The sequence below is a fragment of the Aricia agestis genome, chromosome 1, assembly GCF_905147365.1.
Source record: "Aricia agestis chromosome 1, ilAriAges1.1, whole genome shotgun sequence".
Lineage (NCBI taxonomy): Eukaryota > Metazoa > Arthropoda > Insecta > Lepidoptera > Lycaenidae > Aricia > Aricia agestis.
The window spans coordinates 23,730,608-23,747,031 of NC_056406.1; the positions used below are offsets into that span (position 1 = coordinate 23,730,608).

The following is a 16,424-nucleotide window of genomic DNA, read 5'->3' on the forward strand; positions in this document are numbered from 1 at the left end:
TACACCGTAAAATACAAAGAAAACGTAGGTCCAAATGGTTACCTTACTTACCTCGCGCTCTCCGATGGTCCGTAGTTAATAATTTTCATGACTCGATTATACATCTTGGTGCAGATAAGACGACTGAAAAGTTATTCAATTATTATTGGTTTCCGGGACTAAATACTTACGTCAGAAAATTTGTAGACAACTGCGTCACCTGTAAAATAGCTAAAGCTCATTCTGGGAAGGTTCAAGCCGAGCTTCATCCGATACCTAAGGTCACGAGCCCCTGGCATACAATTCACGTAGATGCGACGGGTAAGCTCAGCGGGAAAAATGATAGAAAGGAGTACATTTTTGTAATAATAGACGCGTTTACGAAGTATGTGCTTCTATACCACGCAACCAACATTGATACCAAGAGCAGTTTACATGCTATATCTCAAAGTGTCTCACTATTTGGTGCTCCGACTCGCATAATAGCCGACCAAGGGCGTTGTTTTGCTAGCAAGGAGTTTCGTGATTTTTGCGCTAATAAAAACATTGATTTGCACCTTATAGCGACAGGATCTTCACGCGCTAATGGACAGGTTGAGCGTGTTATGAGCGTCTTGAAGTCAATGTTGACTGCGATAGAGGCTAGTGATAACCGATCGTGGCAGGACTCTATTGGCGAAGTTCAACTAGCGATTAATTGTACCGTGAATAGAGTTACACAAGCTTCGCCTCTAGAGCTCCTAATCGGTAAAGTGGCGAGACCGTTGTCGTTGATGTGTAGTGATACTGTAGAGCTAGACGTTGATATAGACGAAGTTCGTGAACGCGCGTCAGATAATATAAAGAGGTGTGCGGAATATGATAAAAGCCGATTTGATAAAACTAAAGCTAAAATTAAAAATTTCGCGGTTGGTGACTTTGTGTTATTAGAGAACGAGGAACGAAATCAAAACAAATTAGATCCGAAATATAAAGGTCCGTTTAAGGTGATAGAAGTTTTAGAGGGTGACCGTTACACACTTAAAGCACTAAATTCTAAGCGTACCTATAAATACGCACACGATAGATTAAGAAAGATGCCAAGGGGTCAAGTTGAAGTTGATGATTTTTGTGAATCTAATAATGATGAAGTTTAAGTTGTAAATAATCGTGACAAAAACTCAAGTAAATATCTCTAACGACCGTACAATATTCGACCGTACCAGTAATTATTACGTAGCCGTAGCCCGGTGGAAATCGGTTTCTCTTGAGGTAGCTCAAGTAGTCCGTGGGTGCGCGGTGCGCGTATGATTCTGGCGGAGGTCTTTGAGGACCGTACGATGTGCAGTCAGCGGGTGATGCACACGGGTTAGATGCTCTATGGTAGTGGTACGTTAACGGTCCTTGCGCAGGACGTGAAGGCAATGTTGTTGCCGATCGGCAAAGAAGCCGTGGTGTTGGAGATCTTACTTGAGAGTTTGTGTTCTACATAGTAGAGTTTGAGAAATGGTTAATATGGATTTGTTCCTTGCCCAGTTGTATCTGTTAGTACCATTAGTAAGATTTTGATTTCTATGATGGACTTTAAGATTTGTATGGCTAAAATAAATTTCAATTGAGATTACTGCTTGGTTTTTTAATATAGAGTCTGGTCAGGAATGGCCGAGTGAAACGAAGTTCTCGCGTGTACTATTTGTTTCAGAATAATCATCACACGAGGGCGTGTGCTAATCAGGACGGCCGTGTCGGAAATCAAGTTTTATTCAGAACGCCAGCGCCATCTCTCGGCGCTCGATGGAGTTAGTGCACCGCGCGCGCCACTATTTAATGCCAGCGGCGGAGAGGACTCACTTAAATTCTCGGGAGCGGCGCGTGCGGACGGTTGCATCTAAACCATCCTGCGTTCTAAATAGATTGAGTGATATAAATACTGTGATTTAATAGTGATTGCTTATTATAATATTAACTTTTCGAATATAGTTTGTGATTGGACTAAAGTGTTTTCCAACATTACCCACAACTGCCCACAGTCGTTAAAATTCAAAAATGACCGACGAAAATCAGCCTTCACCGTTATATATATGTCGGAAATCAAGTTTTATTCAGAACGCCAGCGCCATCTCTCGGCGCTCGATGGAGTTAGTGCACCGCGCGCGCCACTATTTAATGCCAGCGGCGGAGAGGACTCACTTCAATTCTCGGGAGCGGCGCGTGCGGACGGTTGCATCTAAACCATCCTGCGTTCTAAATGAGTGATATAGATACTGTGATTTAATAGTGATTGCTTATTATAATATTAACTTTTCGAATATAGTTTGTGATTGGACTAAAGTGTTTTCCAACATTACCCACAACTGCCCACAGTCGTTAAAATTCAAAAATGACCGACGAAAATCAGCCTTCACCGTTATCAGAAGTGGGATCAGTGTTGGATCAGCGAGACAACGAAACCAGAATGTGGCGTGCTATGTTCGAACAGCAGAACAAAAACATGCAAGCTTTGATTGCCGCGCTTCAATCACCGAAACCGGCATATCGCGAGGAACTACCGCCATTTGATCCGGAAAAACAAGACACGGACGCAAGATCTTGGTGCGCGACGGCAGATTTGTGCTTTGCAGAAAATCCACCGAGTGGCAGTCGACTGGTTTTGGCGGTTAGCAGGGCACTCAAGGGCGAAGCATCAACATGGTTGTCGCAAGTAGTGTATGAGGGTATGACTTGGAGCGAGTTCAAAGTGCTTTTTACAACGAGATTCATTTCGACCGAGACACTAGCAGGTACCCTCATTAAATTAAACGGCGAAAAACCGACCGAGAAAGAAACCCTACCCGCGTTCGCAAGTCGCTTAATTTCGTCGTTAATTAATCGGTGGAAAGATGCGAATAAAGAAGAAATAGCCGTAGCTACAGTACTCGCCCATATATCGCAGTTTGACCCGAGAATACAACGTTTGGCGTTTACTACTAACATTGTAACAAGGGACAAATTGCAACAGGAACTAAACGCTTTTTCTCATTTAAAGCGGAAGTTAAATAGCTCCACTGAAATATTATCGAGCACAAACGATAACAAGCGGCAAAAAATAAACACTATAAAGTGCTTCAACTGTGGAAAAACCGGCCACAAAAGAAGCGAGTGCAGAAGCAAGCCAACGGAGTCAAGAGGACGACCTCAGGCGTCTACGTCGTCGTCGAATCCAGCACCTCAGCAGCCTGCAGCGAAGACCTTGGTGTGCTTCAAGTGCGGCAAGCAAGGACACATCGCATCGCGGTGTACGAGCAGCGGCAGCGCGCACACCGACGGCGGCGGAGCGCGGGCCGAGCGGCGCGTCGACGTCTGCGTCGTACAACCACCGTCGGGCTCGCTACAGCATAAAGGTGAAGTAATACGATTTACTTACGATTCTGGTGCTGAGTGCTCGTTAGTTAAAGAAAGTTTTGCTTCAAAATTTAGCGGTAAACGCATAAACAATGTTATTGCTATGACCGGTATTGGTCAAACACGAGTATTCAGTACAGAACAGATTTTATGTTGTGTGGTGGTTAACGGTTTTCCTTTTGAACTTCTATTGCATGTTTTACCTGATAATTATTTACAAAGTGACGTAATGTTAGGACGCGAGATTTTAAATTTAGGTTTTGTAGTTAACATGACGGCGACAGACATTTCGTTTTCTAAAATTCACAGTGTTAATTCGGTGCGACAGGAATGTAGTGACGTGATTTCGTTGGATTTAAATTCTATTGTAACGGACGTGAATAGTAACGATAAAATTAAGGTGTTGCAAATACTTGAGTTATTTTCGATTTTTTTTATAACCGGCTTACCCACAAGTCGTGTGACTACGGGCGAGCTCAAAATAAAATTAATAGACCCGAATCGCACGGTACAGCGGCGGCCGTATAGGATGTCCGCTGAGGAACGCAGCGTTATGCGCGACCGTGTAAAAGAATTGTTGGATGCGAATATTATCCGTCCTAGCTGTTCTCCATTTGCAAGTCCGGCCTTGTTAGTTAGAAAACAAGACGGTTCTTATCGAATGTGCATAGATTACCGTGAGCTCAACAGTAATACCGTCTCCGATCGTTACCCCCTTCCCCTTATTTCAGATCAAATCGCGCGTCTTCACGGTGCTAATTATTTTTCAAAATTAGATTGTGCAAGTGGTTTTCATTTAATTCCCGTAAATGTAGAGTCGATAGAGAGCACTGCTTTTATAACAGCCGAGGGTCAATACGAGTTTTTGACTATGCCGTTCGGATTGAAAAATGCGATCTCCGTATTTCAACGATCTATCATGAATGCTTTAGGTGATTTAGCTCATGATTACGTAATTGTGTACGTTGATGATGTTTTGATCGTTTCACCTGATGTAGAGTCAGGTTTACAAAGACTTCGTACGGTTCTGGAAGTTCTGACTAAGGCAGGATTCTCTTTAAATCTGAAGAAATGCTCCTTCCTCAGGACGAAGGTAGAGTTCTTGGGATTTGAAGTAGAGTCTGGACAGATCAAACCTAATCGTAGGAAAATAGAGGCCCTTACTGCTCTACCACCTCCTCAGACCGTGTCTCAATTACGACAGTTTATAGGGCTCGCATCTTATTTTCGCCAATTTGTACAAAGCTTTTCTAAAATAATGGCACCTTTGTATCGACTGACTTCGCTTAAGGGTGACTTAACTTGGAAACCGGAACACGAGGATATACGTCAGAAGGTAGTTTCAATTTTAACTAGTGACCCGGTTTTAACAATTTTTGACCCAGATCTTTCGGTAGAGCTTCATACGGACGCGAGTAGTTTAGGATATGGCGCGATTTTGTTTCAAGTGAAACCCGATGGTAAGCGTTGCGTCGTAGCCTACTACAGTAAGAGAACATCCCCCGCTGAGAGCAAATATCATTCGTATGAGCTCGAAACTCTTGCGGTCGTTAATTCTATCAAACATTTTAGGCAATACGTCCATGGCCGAAAATTTACTGTCGTTACAGATTGCAATTCGCTCAAATCTTCTAAAGCCAAACAGGAACTAACTCCCCGAGCACATAGATGGTGGGCTTATCTACAATCGTTTGATTTTGACGTAGTTTATAGAGAAGGAAAAAGAATGAGTCATGTAGATTTCTTCTCGCGAAACCCTCTCCCGCTTGAGTCGACATCAGTAGAGCCTCGTGAAAGTCCGAAACGCGTTGATGTTACTGAACTCTCTCCTAATTGGCTCCAAGCCGAACAACAACGAGATGTAGAGATTTCTAAAATAATGACGGATCTAGAGAATAATCAACTCGATGAGCAACAAGCTAAAACTTACGAAATACGTGCGGGCGTCTTACACCGTAAAATACAAAGAAAACGTAGGTCTAAATGGTTACCTTACTTACCTCGCGCTCTCCGATGGTCCGTAGTTAATAATTTTCATGACTCGATTATACATCTTGGTGCAGATAAGACGACTGAAAAGTTATTCAATTATTATTGGTTTCCGGGACTAAATACTTACGTCAGAAAATTTGTAGACAACTGCGTCACCTGTAAAATAGCTAAAGCTCATTCTGGGAAGGTTCAAGCCGAGCTTCATCCGATACCTAAGGTCACGAGCCCCTGGCATACAATTCACGTAGATGCGACGGGTAAGCTCAGCGGGAAAAATGATAGAAAGGAGTACATTTTTGTAATAATAGACGCGTTTACGAAGTATGTGCTTCTATACCACGCAACCAACATTGATACCAAGAGCAGTTTACATGCTATATCTCAAAGTGTCTCACTATTTGGTGCTCCGACTCGCATAATAGCCGACCAAGGGCGTTGTTTTGCTAGCAAGGAGTTTCGTGATTTTTGCGCTAATAAAAACATTGATTTGCACCTTATAGCGACAGGATCTTCACGCGCTAATGGACAGGTTGAGCGTGTTATGAGCGTCTTGAAGTCAATGTTGACTGCGATAGAGGCTAGTGATAACCGATCGTGGCAGGACTCTATTGGCGAAGTTCAACTAGCGATTAATTGTACCGTGAATAGAGTTACACAAGCTTCGCCTCTAGAGCTCCTAATCGGTAAAGTGGCGAGACCGTTGTCGTTGATGTGTAGTGATACTGTAGAGCTAGACGTTGATATAGACGAAGTTCGTGAACGCGCGTCAGATAATATAAAGAGGTGTGCGGAATATGATAAAAGCCGATTTGATAAAACTAAAGCTAAAATTAAAAATTTCGCGGTTGGTGACTTTGTGTTATTAGAGAACGAGGAACGAAATCAAAACAAATTAGATCCGAAATATAAAGGTCCGTTTAAGGTGATAGAAGTTTTAGAGGGTAACCGTTACACACTTAAAGCACTAAATTCTAAGCGTACCTATAAATACGCACACGATAGATTAAGAAAGATGCCAAGGGGTCAAGTTGAAGTTGATGATTTTTGTGAATCTAATAATGATGAAGTTTAAGTTGTAAATAATCGTGACAAAAACTCAAGTAAATATCTCTAACGACCGTACAATATTCGACCGTACCAGTAATTATTACGTAGCCGTAGCCCGGTGGAAATCGGTTTCTCTTGAGGTAACTCAAGTAGTCCGTGGGTGCGCGGTGCGCGTATGATTCTGGCGGAGGTCGGGGTCTTTGAGGACCGTACGATGTGCAGTCAGCGGGTGATGCACACGGGTTAGATGCTCTATGGTAGTGGTACGTTAACGGTCCTTGCGCAGGACGTGAAGGCAATGTTGTTGCCGGTCGGCAAAGAAGCCGTGGTGTTGGAGATCTTACTTGAGAGTTTGTGTTCTACATAGTAGAGTTTGAGAAATGCTTAATATGGATTTGTTACCTTGCCCAGTTGTATCTGTTAGTACCATTAGGAAGATTTTGATTTCTATGATGGACTTTTAGATTTGTATGGCTAAAATAAATTTCAATTGAGATTACTGCTTGGTTTTTTAATATAGAGTCTGGTCAGGAATGGCCGAGTGAAACGAAGTTCTCGCGTGTACTATTTGTTTCAGAATAATCATCACACGAGGGCGTGTGCTAATCAGGACGGCCGTGTCGGAAATCAAGTTTTATTCAGAACGCCAGCGCCATCTCTCGGCGCTCGATGGAGTTAGTGCACCGCGCGCGCCACTATTTAATGCCAGCGGCGGAGAGGACTCACTTCAATTCTCGGGAGCGGCGCGTGCGGACGGTTGCATCTAAACCATCCTGCGTTCTAAATGAGTGATATAGATACTGTGATTTAATAGTGATTGCTTATTATAATATTAACTTTTCGAATATAGTTTGTGATTGGACTAAAGTGTTTTCCAACATTACCCACAACTGCCCACAGTCGTTAAAATTCAAAAATGACCGACGAAAATCAGCCTTCACCGTTATATATATATATATATATAAAACTCAAAACTGATTGACATAGTGATCTATCAACGCACAGCCAAAACCACTGGACGGATCGGGCTGAAATTTGGCATGTAGGTAGATGTTATGACGTAGGCATCCGCTAAGAAAGAATTTTGATAAGTTCTACCCCCAAGGGGTCAAAATAGGGGATGAAAGTTTGTATATAATAATACTTGCTAACGCGAGCGAAGCCGCGGACAAAAGCTCGTCTTAAAATATATTGCAATATTATGTAGGAAATAGTTTGTTCTAGGACAACATCAACTATAATTGACATTGATAAGCTGTACTCTGAAATGTGCAATGTTTTCGGCTTTTCAATAAAGTACCAAACGACACCGACACGTGATAATGGGTTGTAACTCACACCTATCAGCACAATATTCCGCATACGTAACTTTATATTTTTCGTTTATAATAATGATTTCATATAATAATGATTATGTTAATTTATTATTGACGCTTTCGTCTTCACTTTCGTGTTTGAATTTTAATTAAACAATACTTTTAATTAAAATTACTTTTTATACTCAAATTATTAGATTATACTTTTTTAATTGCCTTTTTTAATTAAAAGTAGTGTTAAATACGAAAAGCTAGATACATTAGCATGTCGAAATGGCATTATAGTGTTGACTGTTGAGTATCGGCCATTCACGTCCCGGGCAGCGGGCAGCCGTCGTTAATGTTCCTGAGTAATGTCCGCCATTACTGTCCGAACAGCCTCCACATCTATTTGCTCATTAATAACGCCATGCATTAAACACTTTACACTACCACTTTATAATGGTGTCTTTAAGTGATTTTAAAAATTTAACAATTAAACCTTTTCCATCGATGTAGGGTGAAATAACAAGCATATTTTTGACACGGCAGCGTTGTTGAGTTTGATGCGTCGCGTCGTTCTTAACACGGGTCTTTGACGACCCTACTTATTGAGTCTTTAAATACGTTTCATTACAGCTTCAATGCTAGCTACGCAGTACGCAGGATTGATTTTATAGTGCCCAAGTGTGTGCGTACTTGTTCCTTTCCATAATGAAGTGGGACGGGTCAAAATCCAGTGAGACTATAAGAGAACACTGCAAATATGTAGGATGTAAAAAATATACAAAGTTTTAACTTAAATCGGCAGCACACAAAAACATGCAAGCGTTAAAGACACCGAGATTATGACGGGCAAACTCGGTTAGTCCAAGTCAAACATGAAGTTTGTCCGTAACACGGTGACCAAAAGTGGATATCGGTAATCGAGTTTTGTCCGAGATCAGACAGACTTCAGGCGGGACGGACGGACAACAAAATTAATTGAAGTGATGCGCCGGCGGCGTAATCCAATCTCGGCACTACTCTCGCACTGCATGACTGTAACGGACATCCATTGTGCGCTTGCATGTGATAAGGATATAAGTATTTTTAATTCGGTACTTTCCTAGCCTGGACTACTTAGCCTTTTTTGATAAACTAAGCCTGTTGTGACAGATTTGTTTCTGTTTTTCGGTTTCGGTACCATCAGAATTAAAATGGAGACATTAGGCGATCGTGTGCATGGGGCTTTGACTCATTGCGAACTTTCTATCATGCTTAAGGTAATTAATATCCGGTTATACTGACAATGAGTGGGAGAAATATGGGTTTAAATATAGAAATATTGGTGTTGATGTTACAATGTGAAGTTGATTGAGAGAGCCGCGTCTCATTAGGCGAGAATTACGTCGCGTCGTCGCTAACGAGTGCTCAAATTGAATCCACATGGAGTGGACACATTCCGCACTGAGTGAAACATCTTATTTGAGATATTATGTGGGCAGAGCGAGAACTGTGAGAATTATCATGAGCAGAGAGATAATATATGAGAAGATAGCATATATGCTATCTTCTGGTATACCATGTCCTCGCGGAAATAGCTGGCGTTGAATAACGCTGGGTTGGCTGGTGGGTGTAAAGTGGCACTGGCAAAATCTATTGCAATCTACTTTGGTATGAATCGGCCTATTAAAGTATACGACAGGTTTTTTAATAAGGGGCTAAACGACTAACGTGCAAACGGGTCACCTTGTGGAAAGCAACTACCGTCGCCCAGGGCCACATACTAGCAACATTAGAAGAGCTGCAGGTGCATTGCAGGAAAATCAGCAATTTCTCGCGGTAGCAGAAGCTTACGACATTTATAACACCACTAGCAGAGTAGACAGAGTTATAGAGTACCTATACCGACTTAGAACTGAGGTTAACATTTTTAAGTTTGACGTATTACGACAAAAGTATATACGTGGGAGAGCCATGCTTCGGCACGAATGGGCCGGCTCGACCGGATAAATACCACGTTCTCACAGAAAACCGGCGTGAAACAGCGCTTGCGCTGTGTTTCGCCGAGTGAGTGAGTTTACCGGAGTCCCAATTCCCTACCCTATTCCCTTTCCTTCCCTCCCCTATTCCCTTCCCTTCCCTATCCTATTACCCTATTCCCTTTTAAAAGGCCGGCAACGCACATGCAGCTCTTCTGATGCTGCGAGTGTCCATGGGCGACGGAAGTTGCTTTCCATCAGGTGACCCGATTGCTCGTTTGCCCCCTTATTTCATAAAAAAAAAGTATTATGACAAATTTAGTTGTTGTTTATATTTTGGCACTGTATGCAAAGAAAACTGTAAGAATTCAATTTCAAAATCTACATTTTAAAAATAAATTTTATCAGCCAGCGCGCCTGCCCTTAACTTATCCTGGCGAAACCCGAAAGAAATGACAGATATTAATACACGTCCCGGGTCTCTTAGCAGTCGAAGTACTGCTAGTTATGTCTATTGTGCCACTAGCTTCATATTTTCATTTTTGATCACTTGACATAAATTAAAGTCAGTAATTAAGCTCTTTTATTATAAGTTAGTTATTGTTTAAGCATTATAAAGTTAATAAATAAAATAATACCATTAATTTCTCCTCAAAATTAAATCAACTAGTTTAGTAAGCTGCATTATTACCATGCTGATGCATTAGACGGAGCGCTCAGCTATTATACTCGTATTGAAGTTTAAAGTCGTGAGTGCGAAATGTTAATGTCGATATAATAATATAACGATGCTGATCAGGGTACTTAGTCAGCTTGCATTCGATAATTACGACATAGTATCCAGTTTATTAAAGGTGGACTACACGTGGACTTTTGTTCAAAATATAAAGATTAATAGACTGTCTGCCTTTATAACTCGCCGATACAATAATTAGAAAAGAGTTAGGGCCTGTTTCACCACTTTCTGATAAGGCTATCTACAGTGACGGATTAAGAGAACTTGATGCCCTAAGCAATCCATGCCTGTGGGCCCCCCTATCCGTATCTCAACTAGAATCGGTCTTTGAACCTTTACTCTTCTGGTTTACCTCAGACGTGATGCCCTAGGTGCTTAATTTGATTAATTGCTTAATATGATTAAGGGTTAATCCGTCACTGGCTATCTACCACTTAACTTGACAGATAGAGTATGGAGAATCTGTCAAATAAACATATCCGGCACCTTATCAGGAAGTGGTGAAACAGGCCCTTAATGTACCGATTGGTTAGCACTTGAGTTTGTTCTAGGGTTGGCACTTTTACACTGGACGTTTTTGAAACAAAGGTGTATGTAATTAGATATGAGTATGAGGGTAAGTAACAATTTAAAAACTGTCGTTTTAACGGACCAGGAAAATGATTTGAAATCAAAAACTTGTGGATATATAATGTACTAGCTGTCCCGGTGAACTTCGTGTCACTTAAAAACCTTCCCTGGACTTCGGGGATTATTTTAAGACTAAAATCAGCCCAATCCGTTTAGCCGTTTTCGAGTTTAAGCGTTACTAACACATTTGAAAATCCATTTTTATATATACAGATAGAAGATATAAATAAGCCGAATGTTAAAGTATGTAAGTTACAAGGTTTGTTCAAATTATAAAGGCAAAAATGAGTACCTAATTGCTCTTATGTTGTAAAATGTTAGTTACTTGGTTCATTCACTAATGTCTTTAATTATTAATTATTATTATACATTACTCATTTAATGTATACGTTGTTGAGAACACTTATTAATAAAGTTTATGTCTATTCAATTATGAGTAGAATCGATCTCTCTACAGAATATCTATTGAATGCCGAAGTTTATATTAACGTGACAGAATTTATCATATGGATCTAATTTAGAACCAATTTGGCGCACCACAAAGATGGTCGTATGACCCATCTACATATTTTATGTCGGTCTCGTTGTTTATAATAGAATACATCCTGCGAGGTTTTAATACAATGAAGCGAGACACCTTTAGCTATGGATTTTGGGATGAATATTATTTAGAAAATTGTAGTATCTAAAATTTAAAATAGAAAAACAAGGTTTTTGTTCGTCCAATGTAAACAGCCGATATTTTACAATATGACGGCGAAAATATTAATTATAGTCACGCGCCAAAACAGATTTGTAAGTCTGCATTCAACTTTTAAAATAAGAACCCGACGTACCATCAAAATATTGTACGTTCCGACTTCCGCACGTACACAAAATCAATCTCATTGCCATGTCAAATAAAAGCTGTGAAAATTGGCGAAGTTAACATTCGCGTTAACAATGTGTAAGAAGTTGGGTCGTTATCGGCGGCGGCGGTGGCGCAGGGCAGGCGGCGGCGCAGGGCGGGCGGGCGGCTGATTGCCGATTGAGCAGCGCGCTGATTGACGCCCTAACGAACCCGCTTCAAGGGCTGGACGTGCAGCGCTTATTAGGGTGCGGAGTTTACATGGAAATTCAAGGACGTTAGCGTTGAGGTCTTTCAATTTATTTTAAACTAGATGTTACCCGCGACTAAATCCGCGTGGACTTTAGTTTATAGTTGTTCCCGTACGTCGATTGAATAGTTTACGTGCAAATCATAAAAAGTATATTGTGTGGGAACCGCACATTTTTCCTGGACAGTAATCATTCCTTGACCCAAGATTCAAATTAGTTAGTAGTTAGTAGATTAAATAGTTTAGGCGAAAATCATAAAAGTTTATTGTATGGGAATTGGGAACCGTATATTTTTCCGGGACAAAATGTATCCTGTTTTCTTTTTCGGGACTCAAACTATTTCTATACCAAATTTCAGCAAAATCGGTCCAGCCGTTTACACATGATGTCGTGACTAGTGACCAAGGGAAATATGGATTAATTTTTATTTATACAGATAGATAAGGTGCTAAAACGTGTGTAAAAATGTCAAAAAATTTTGAAAAACCAAATATCGATTGTAAAAAAAACGTTATTTAATTTAGTTCTTTACAAAGTTGTAAAAATTAAATTATTAAAATTGAAGTGTTAAGAAAAGGAGTATATAAATATTCTTTTGTTTTACTCTTATGTATTATGTATAGGACATAATTGATTTCCTGCAAGGCGGCGGGTACTTTTAACAATAATATAAAAGATCACAATAAATCTTCGGCGTTAACTCAATTCGTAGAGGCTCTACGCGCTACGACGGGCGGGGGCGGGCGAGGGCGGGCGGGCGGCGGTTACTCGCTCCCCATTAAATAATTTACTCCGCACTCGGTTCAATCATATTGAGCCTTTTTGAGGCATTATCGTTTATTAACTGCATCAAAAATTTTAATAAAGTTATAAGCTTCAATTTGAGCCATAATGGGTTATCCATTGCTATTGTAATGGCAAAGCTGTCTTGCATGCTCAATCATAGACAATCGCAGACAAATGCGCGCCTATACAAGTACCTAATTGCTTTATTTCTCCATCTCTGTTCCCATACCATTGTAGTGAGTACACAAACGTAATTGCTGTCAAAGGATGTCACTATAATTAATGAATTAATTATTTCAAATGACGAATCTATCGGAGTAAGCACAATTGAATCGTAAGTGTCATTTACTGCCGTCGGTCAGAGCGAAGTAGTCGGGGCTGTCGGGCGAGTGCTCGAGGTGGGCCTCATTTATTCAGCACTGCACTTCGACTTTAAATGAAAGGGCATTTTCACTTTCAAACGGGTGACTCATCAGGTCCCGATTCTCGCTTTTAAAATGGAAATAAAACACTCGGAAAACAATTAGTCGGTGCAGTGACAGTGGAATGACGCTCGACATGGCGACTTTATTTGTGCTCTGGTCACTGGGTCAGCGCGATTTAAGAGCATAATTTGTCGTTTAACAAAAATTTTCTTACCCACATTTCCCAATTAGGCCAGTGGCTCTCCTAGTGTCTGCGTTTCTAATTAAACAGGAGAAATTAATAATTTCGCTCATTATTAAATCGCTTGTTTATAATATGTTAACGACACTCGTGCGTCGTCACACGTCGACAGCTAATTCCGTGCGTACACAGTAATCAGTATCCGCGGACCGCAATCCATCATCCGACACAAAAGGCGGCGAAGGCGGTTACTCGCGCTAATTTCGTTAAGGAGTCTCAATCAGGGAAGACGGCTGCGGGGCGGCGAGCGGCGGGGGGCGGGCGAGTCACCTGCGGCGCGGGCCCCACTCGTTAGTTGTTGTTTGCCGAGTGACGCGGGTCAATCAGCAGAGACATGCACGGGAACCGCACTTCTTCGCCCCCCGCCGCCCCCCGCCCCCGCCGCTCGTTAGTCCGCCCCCGTCGACCGAGAGACGGGCTCCATCGAATCTACGACGCACGAGCCGACCACTCTTCGCTTGGCCCAAACCGCCGGCAAACAGAATCAGAATAAAACGGATTTGTGTTACCGACGCAAACATTGACAGTCTCGTATCGAGGTATCCTACGATTTAGCATTCAGCATGATCGTCGGCGAAGATACCCGGTTTACAACTTCTAATGTCGACACTATAACTTATAATTGCCGAGAAATTATTTGCTTCCTGCACACTGCACACCATTAAAATAACAATCGACTGAAACATTTCTGATGAAAGTTTAAGAGTGAAATTTAAAATAGATAAAAATTAAGACGGATATCTAAACTACATTAAAACCATTTGTTATAAAAGGTATTTAAAATCAAGATCGCGACCGAGGTAACAAAATATAATGAATGTCTAATTATCACGAGGTGTACGGGCGTCGGGCGGAGCGCCCCGGGTCGGGCCGGCGAGTGCCCCGGACAAGTTTAATTGGGACGAATTCTTTGCGTTTAGCTAATTAACGGGCAGGCGCCGGGGGCATCTGCGGCCCACGTGCAGCGGCGCGACATCATTTAAATATCTATTTATGTCGCGCTGCGAGCACAAATAGACGTTCATTTTACTTTCATTGTCGACTACCTGGTATATGATTTAATTAGGCGACAGAGGACGCTGATTTATATTTAGAAAAAACAGCAGCGGGCCCGGACTCCGGAGGTTCGGATGAAAATTTGGATCGACTAAATTATTCCGCCGTATGATGTAGCTCCACTTTTTTAGCTTGTCGCTATCGGTAAACCGATTTACGATGTCGCCTCGACGCCATAAACATTTCGGTTAATTGGCGCGTCTATCTAATCCGATCCCGCGACGTAACATGATGTACTCCGCCGAGTGACAATATTTATGAGTACGATGCGGGAGGTACCGGAGTCGGCCAATTAATTAGTGCGAGGACACGCGAAAAACTTCGCTACCGATGTCCTAAATTAGCCGCCGGCGTTTTTGGGGGATGTCAATTTAGCCGGCTCGAGGGATTCCGACCGGTGCGCGGCTGCGCGGGCGCGTACTTTTTGCCCGCAGGTAGAATGCGATCGTCGGGAGCATTTTCATAACAATGCCCCGGCGGCTTCTCGGTAAACTTTTTGCGGCCGAACCGTTCGACGCGCTATTGTCGTCGTTAGATCGCGAGGCTGCGACTCCTGAAGTGATCGATAAAAAGTATCGGGCCGCCGGAATACCGCCCGGAGCCGCTAATTAGAGCGTCCTACGAAGGGGGCTAATTAAAATCCGCTCCGACTATTAGAGCACCGACGAAAAGGTGCTAGTAGCGGCTCCATAAAAAACTCACCTCGTGTAGTCGTTTTTGCAGAGGATCATCCCGCCTTTGAAGTAGAAGGAGCGGCCCATGTCGGCGAGCGCCTGGCCGCAGCACGTGCACTTGAGGCAGCCGTGGTGCCAGTAGCGGTCGAGCGCGTGCAGCAGGAAGCGCTCCACGATCTTGCCGCCGCAGCCGGCGCACTCCTTGAGCGCGGGGTTGTTGTTGTTGTGCGGGTAGTCGTGGCCGTTGGCGAAGGCGGGCTCTGGCGAGGGCGGGTGTGGCGGGTGCGGCGAGCTCAGCTCCGCGTACCCGTGGTAGTGCGGGTTCATGCTCAGCGCGCTCGCGGCCAGCTTGACGGCTGAGCGGACCCCGCCCGCGCAGACCACCACGATTACACGCCCTGCGAAAGAGCGTCACGTTTAATATGGCACAGAAGGCGCGTTCGGCGTTACTCGTTAAAAAGGTCCAAATTGGCGGACGGATTTTTGTGTTTTCGTTCTAAACGGGGTATGCCTGCGGACAGCCGCGTTTATAAAATTTTCCAATTAGCAATTTCATACAATTAGGAGAGGGGCGGAGGGTTAGCGGGCGGAAGGGCGCGGGACGCGGCGACCCGATCCAATTAGCCCGCGGCCGGCGGAGCGGCGGGACGCCGTCTGAGCGCTCCTGTCGCCATAAAACTTAATTAAACGTTTTAAAACAAGTATTCATTAAAGAATAATCGAGCTTATGTAGTCATAAATAACCGGATCGTCCCCGGGAACGGGTGCCGTAATTAAGACTGCACAGAGTTGATCAAACGCACTGATTCGAAACTACCCTTCATTAGGAGAGCGCGGGCGCGGAGCTTCCGCTGCGGTGCAGAAACTAATTAAGAATAACGGACGCTTTAAAAGCGTAATTAATTTAGATTGTAATTCTATTTCGCTGAAAGTAAAGTAGACAGTTATTTCGGGGCCCTTTCTTTTGAAGCGATTTAGCCGGTTGAGCGTAATTTGTTTAATTTGTACGTCCAATTCGCGCGCGTCTGGTCCGGAGTGGTGGTGGTGGCTGGTATAATCGCTGGCGGGCCATGTAGGAAGGCATTAGTCGGTGTCGGCGTCTAATGTCGGGTGTGTGGCTGTGGCGCGGCGTGGCGTGCGC

At 42.9% G+C, this 16,424-nt stretch overlaps 1 protein-coding gene across 1 annotated transcript in view; it reads right to left on the reverse strand.

The window, feature by feature from the left end:
* Positions 1 to 16,424, reverse strand: part of LOC121725616 (LIM domain transcription factor LMO4) — a 77,393-nt gene that overhangs the window by 27,994 nt on the left and 32,975 nt on the right. The window contains exon 2 of the mRNA XM_042112637.1: positions 15,312 to 15,681. Within this exon, the coding sequence (XP_041968571.1) occupies positions 15,312 to 15,610 (299 nt within the window). The 5' untranslated portion in view covers positions 15,611 to 15,681. The remainder of the gene's footprint in view (positions 1 to 15,311; positions 15,682 to 16,424) is intronic.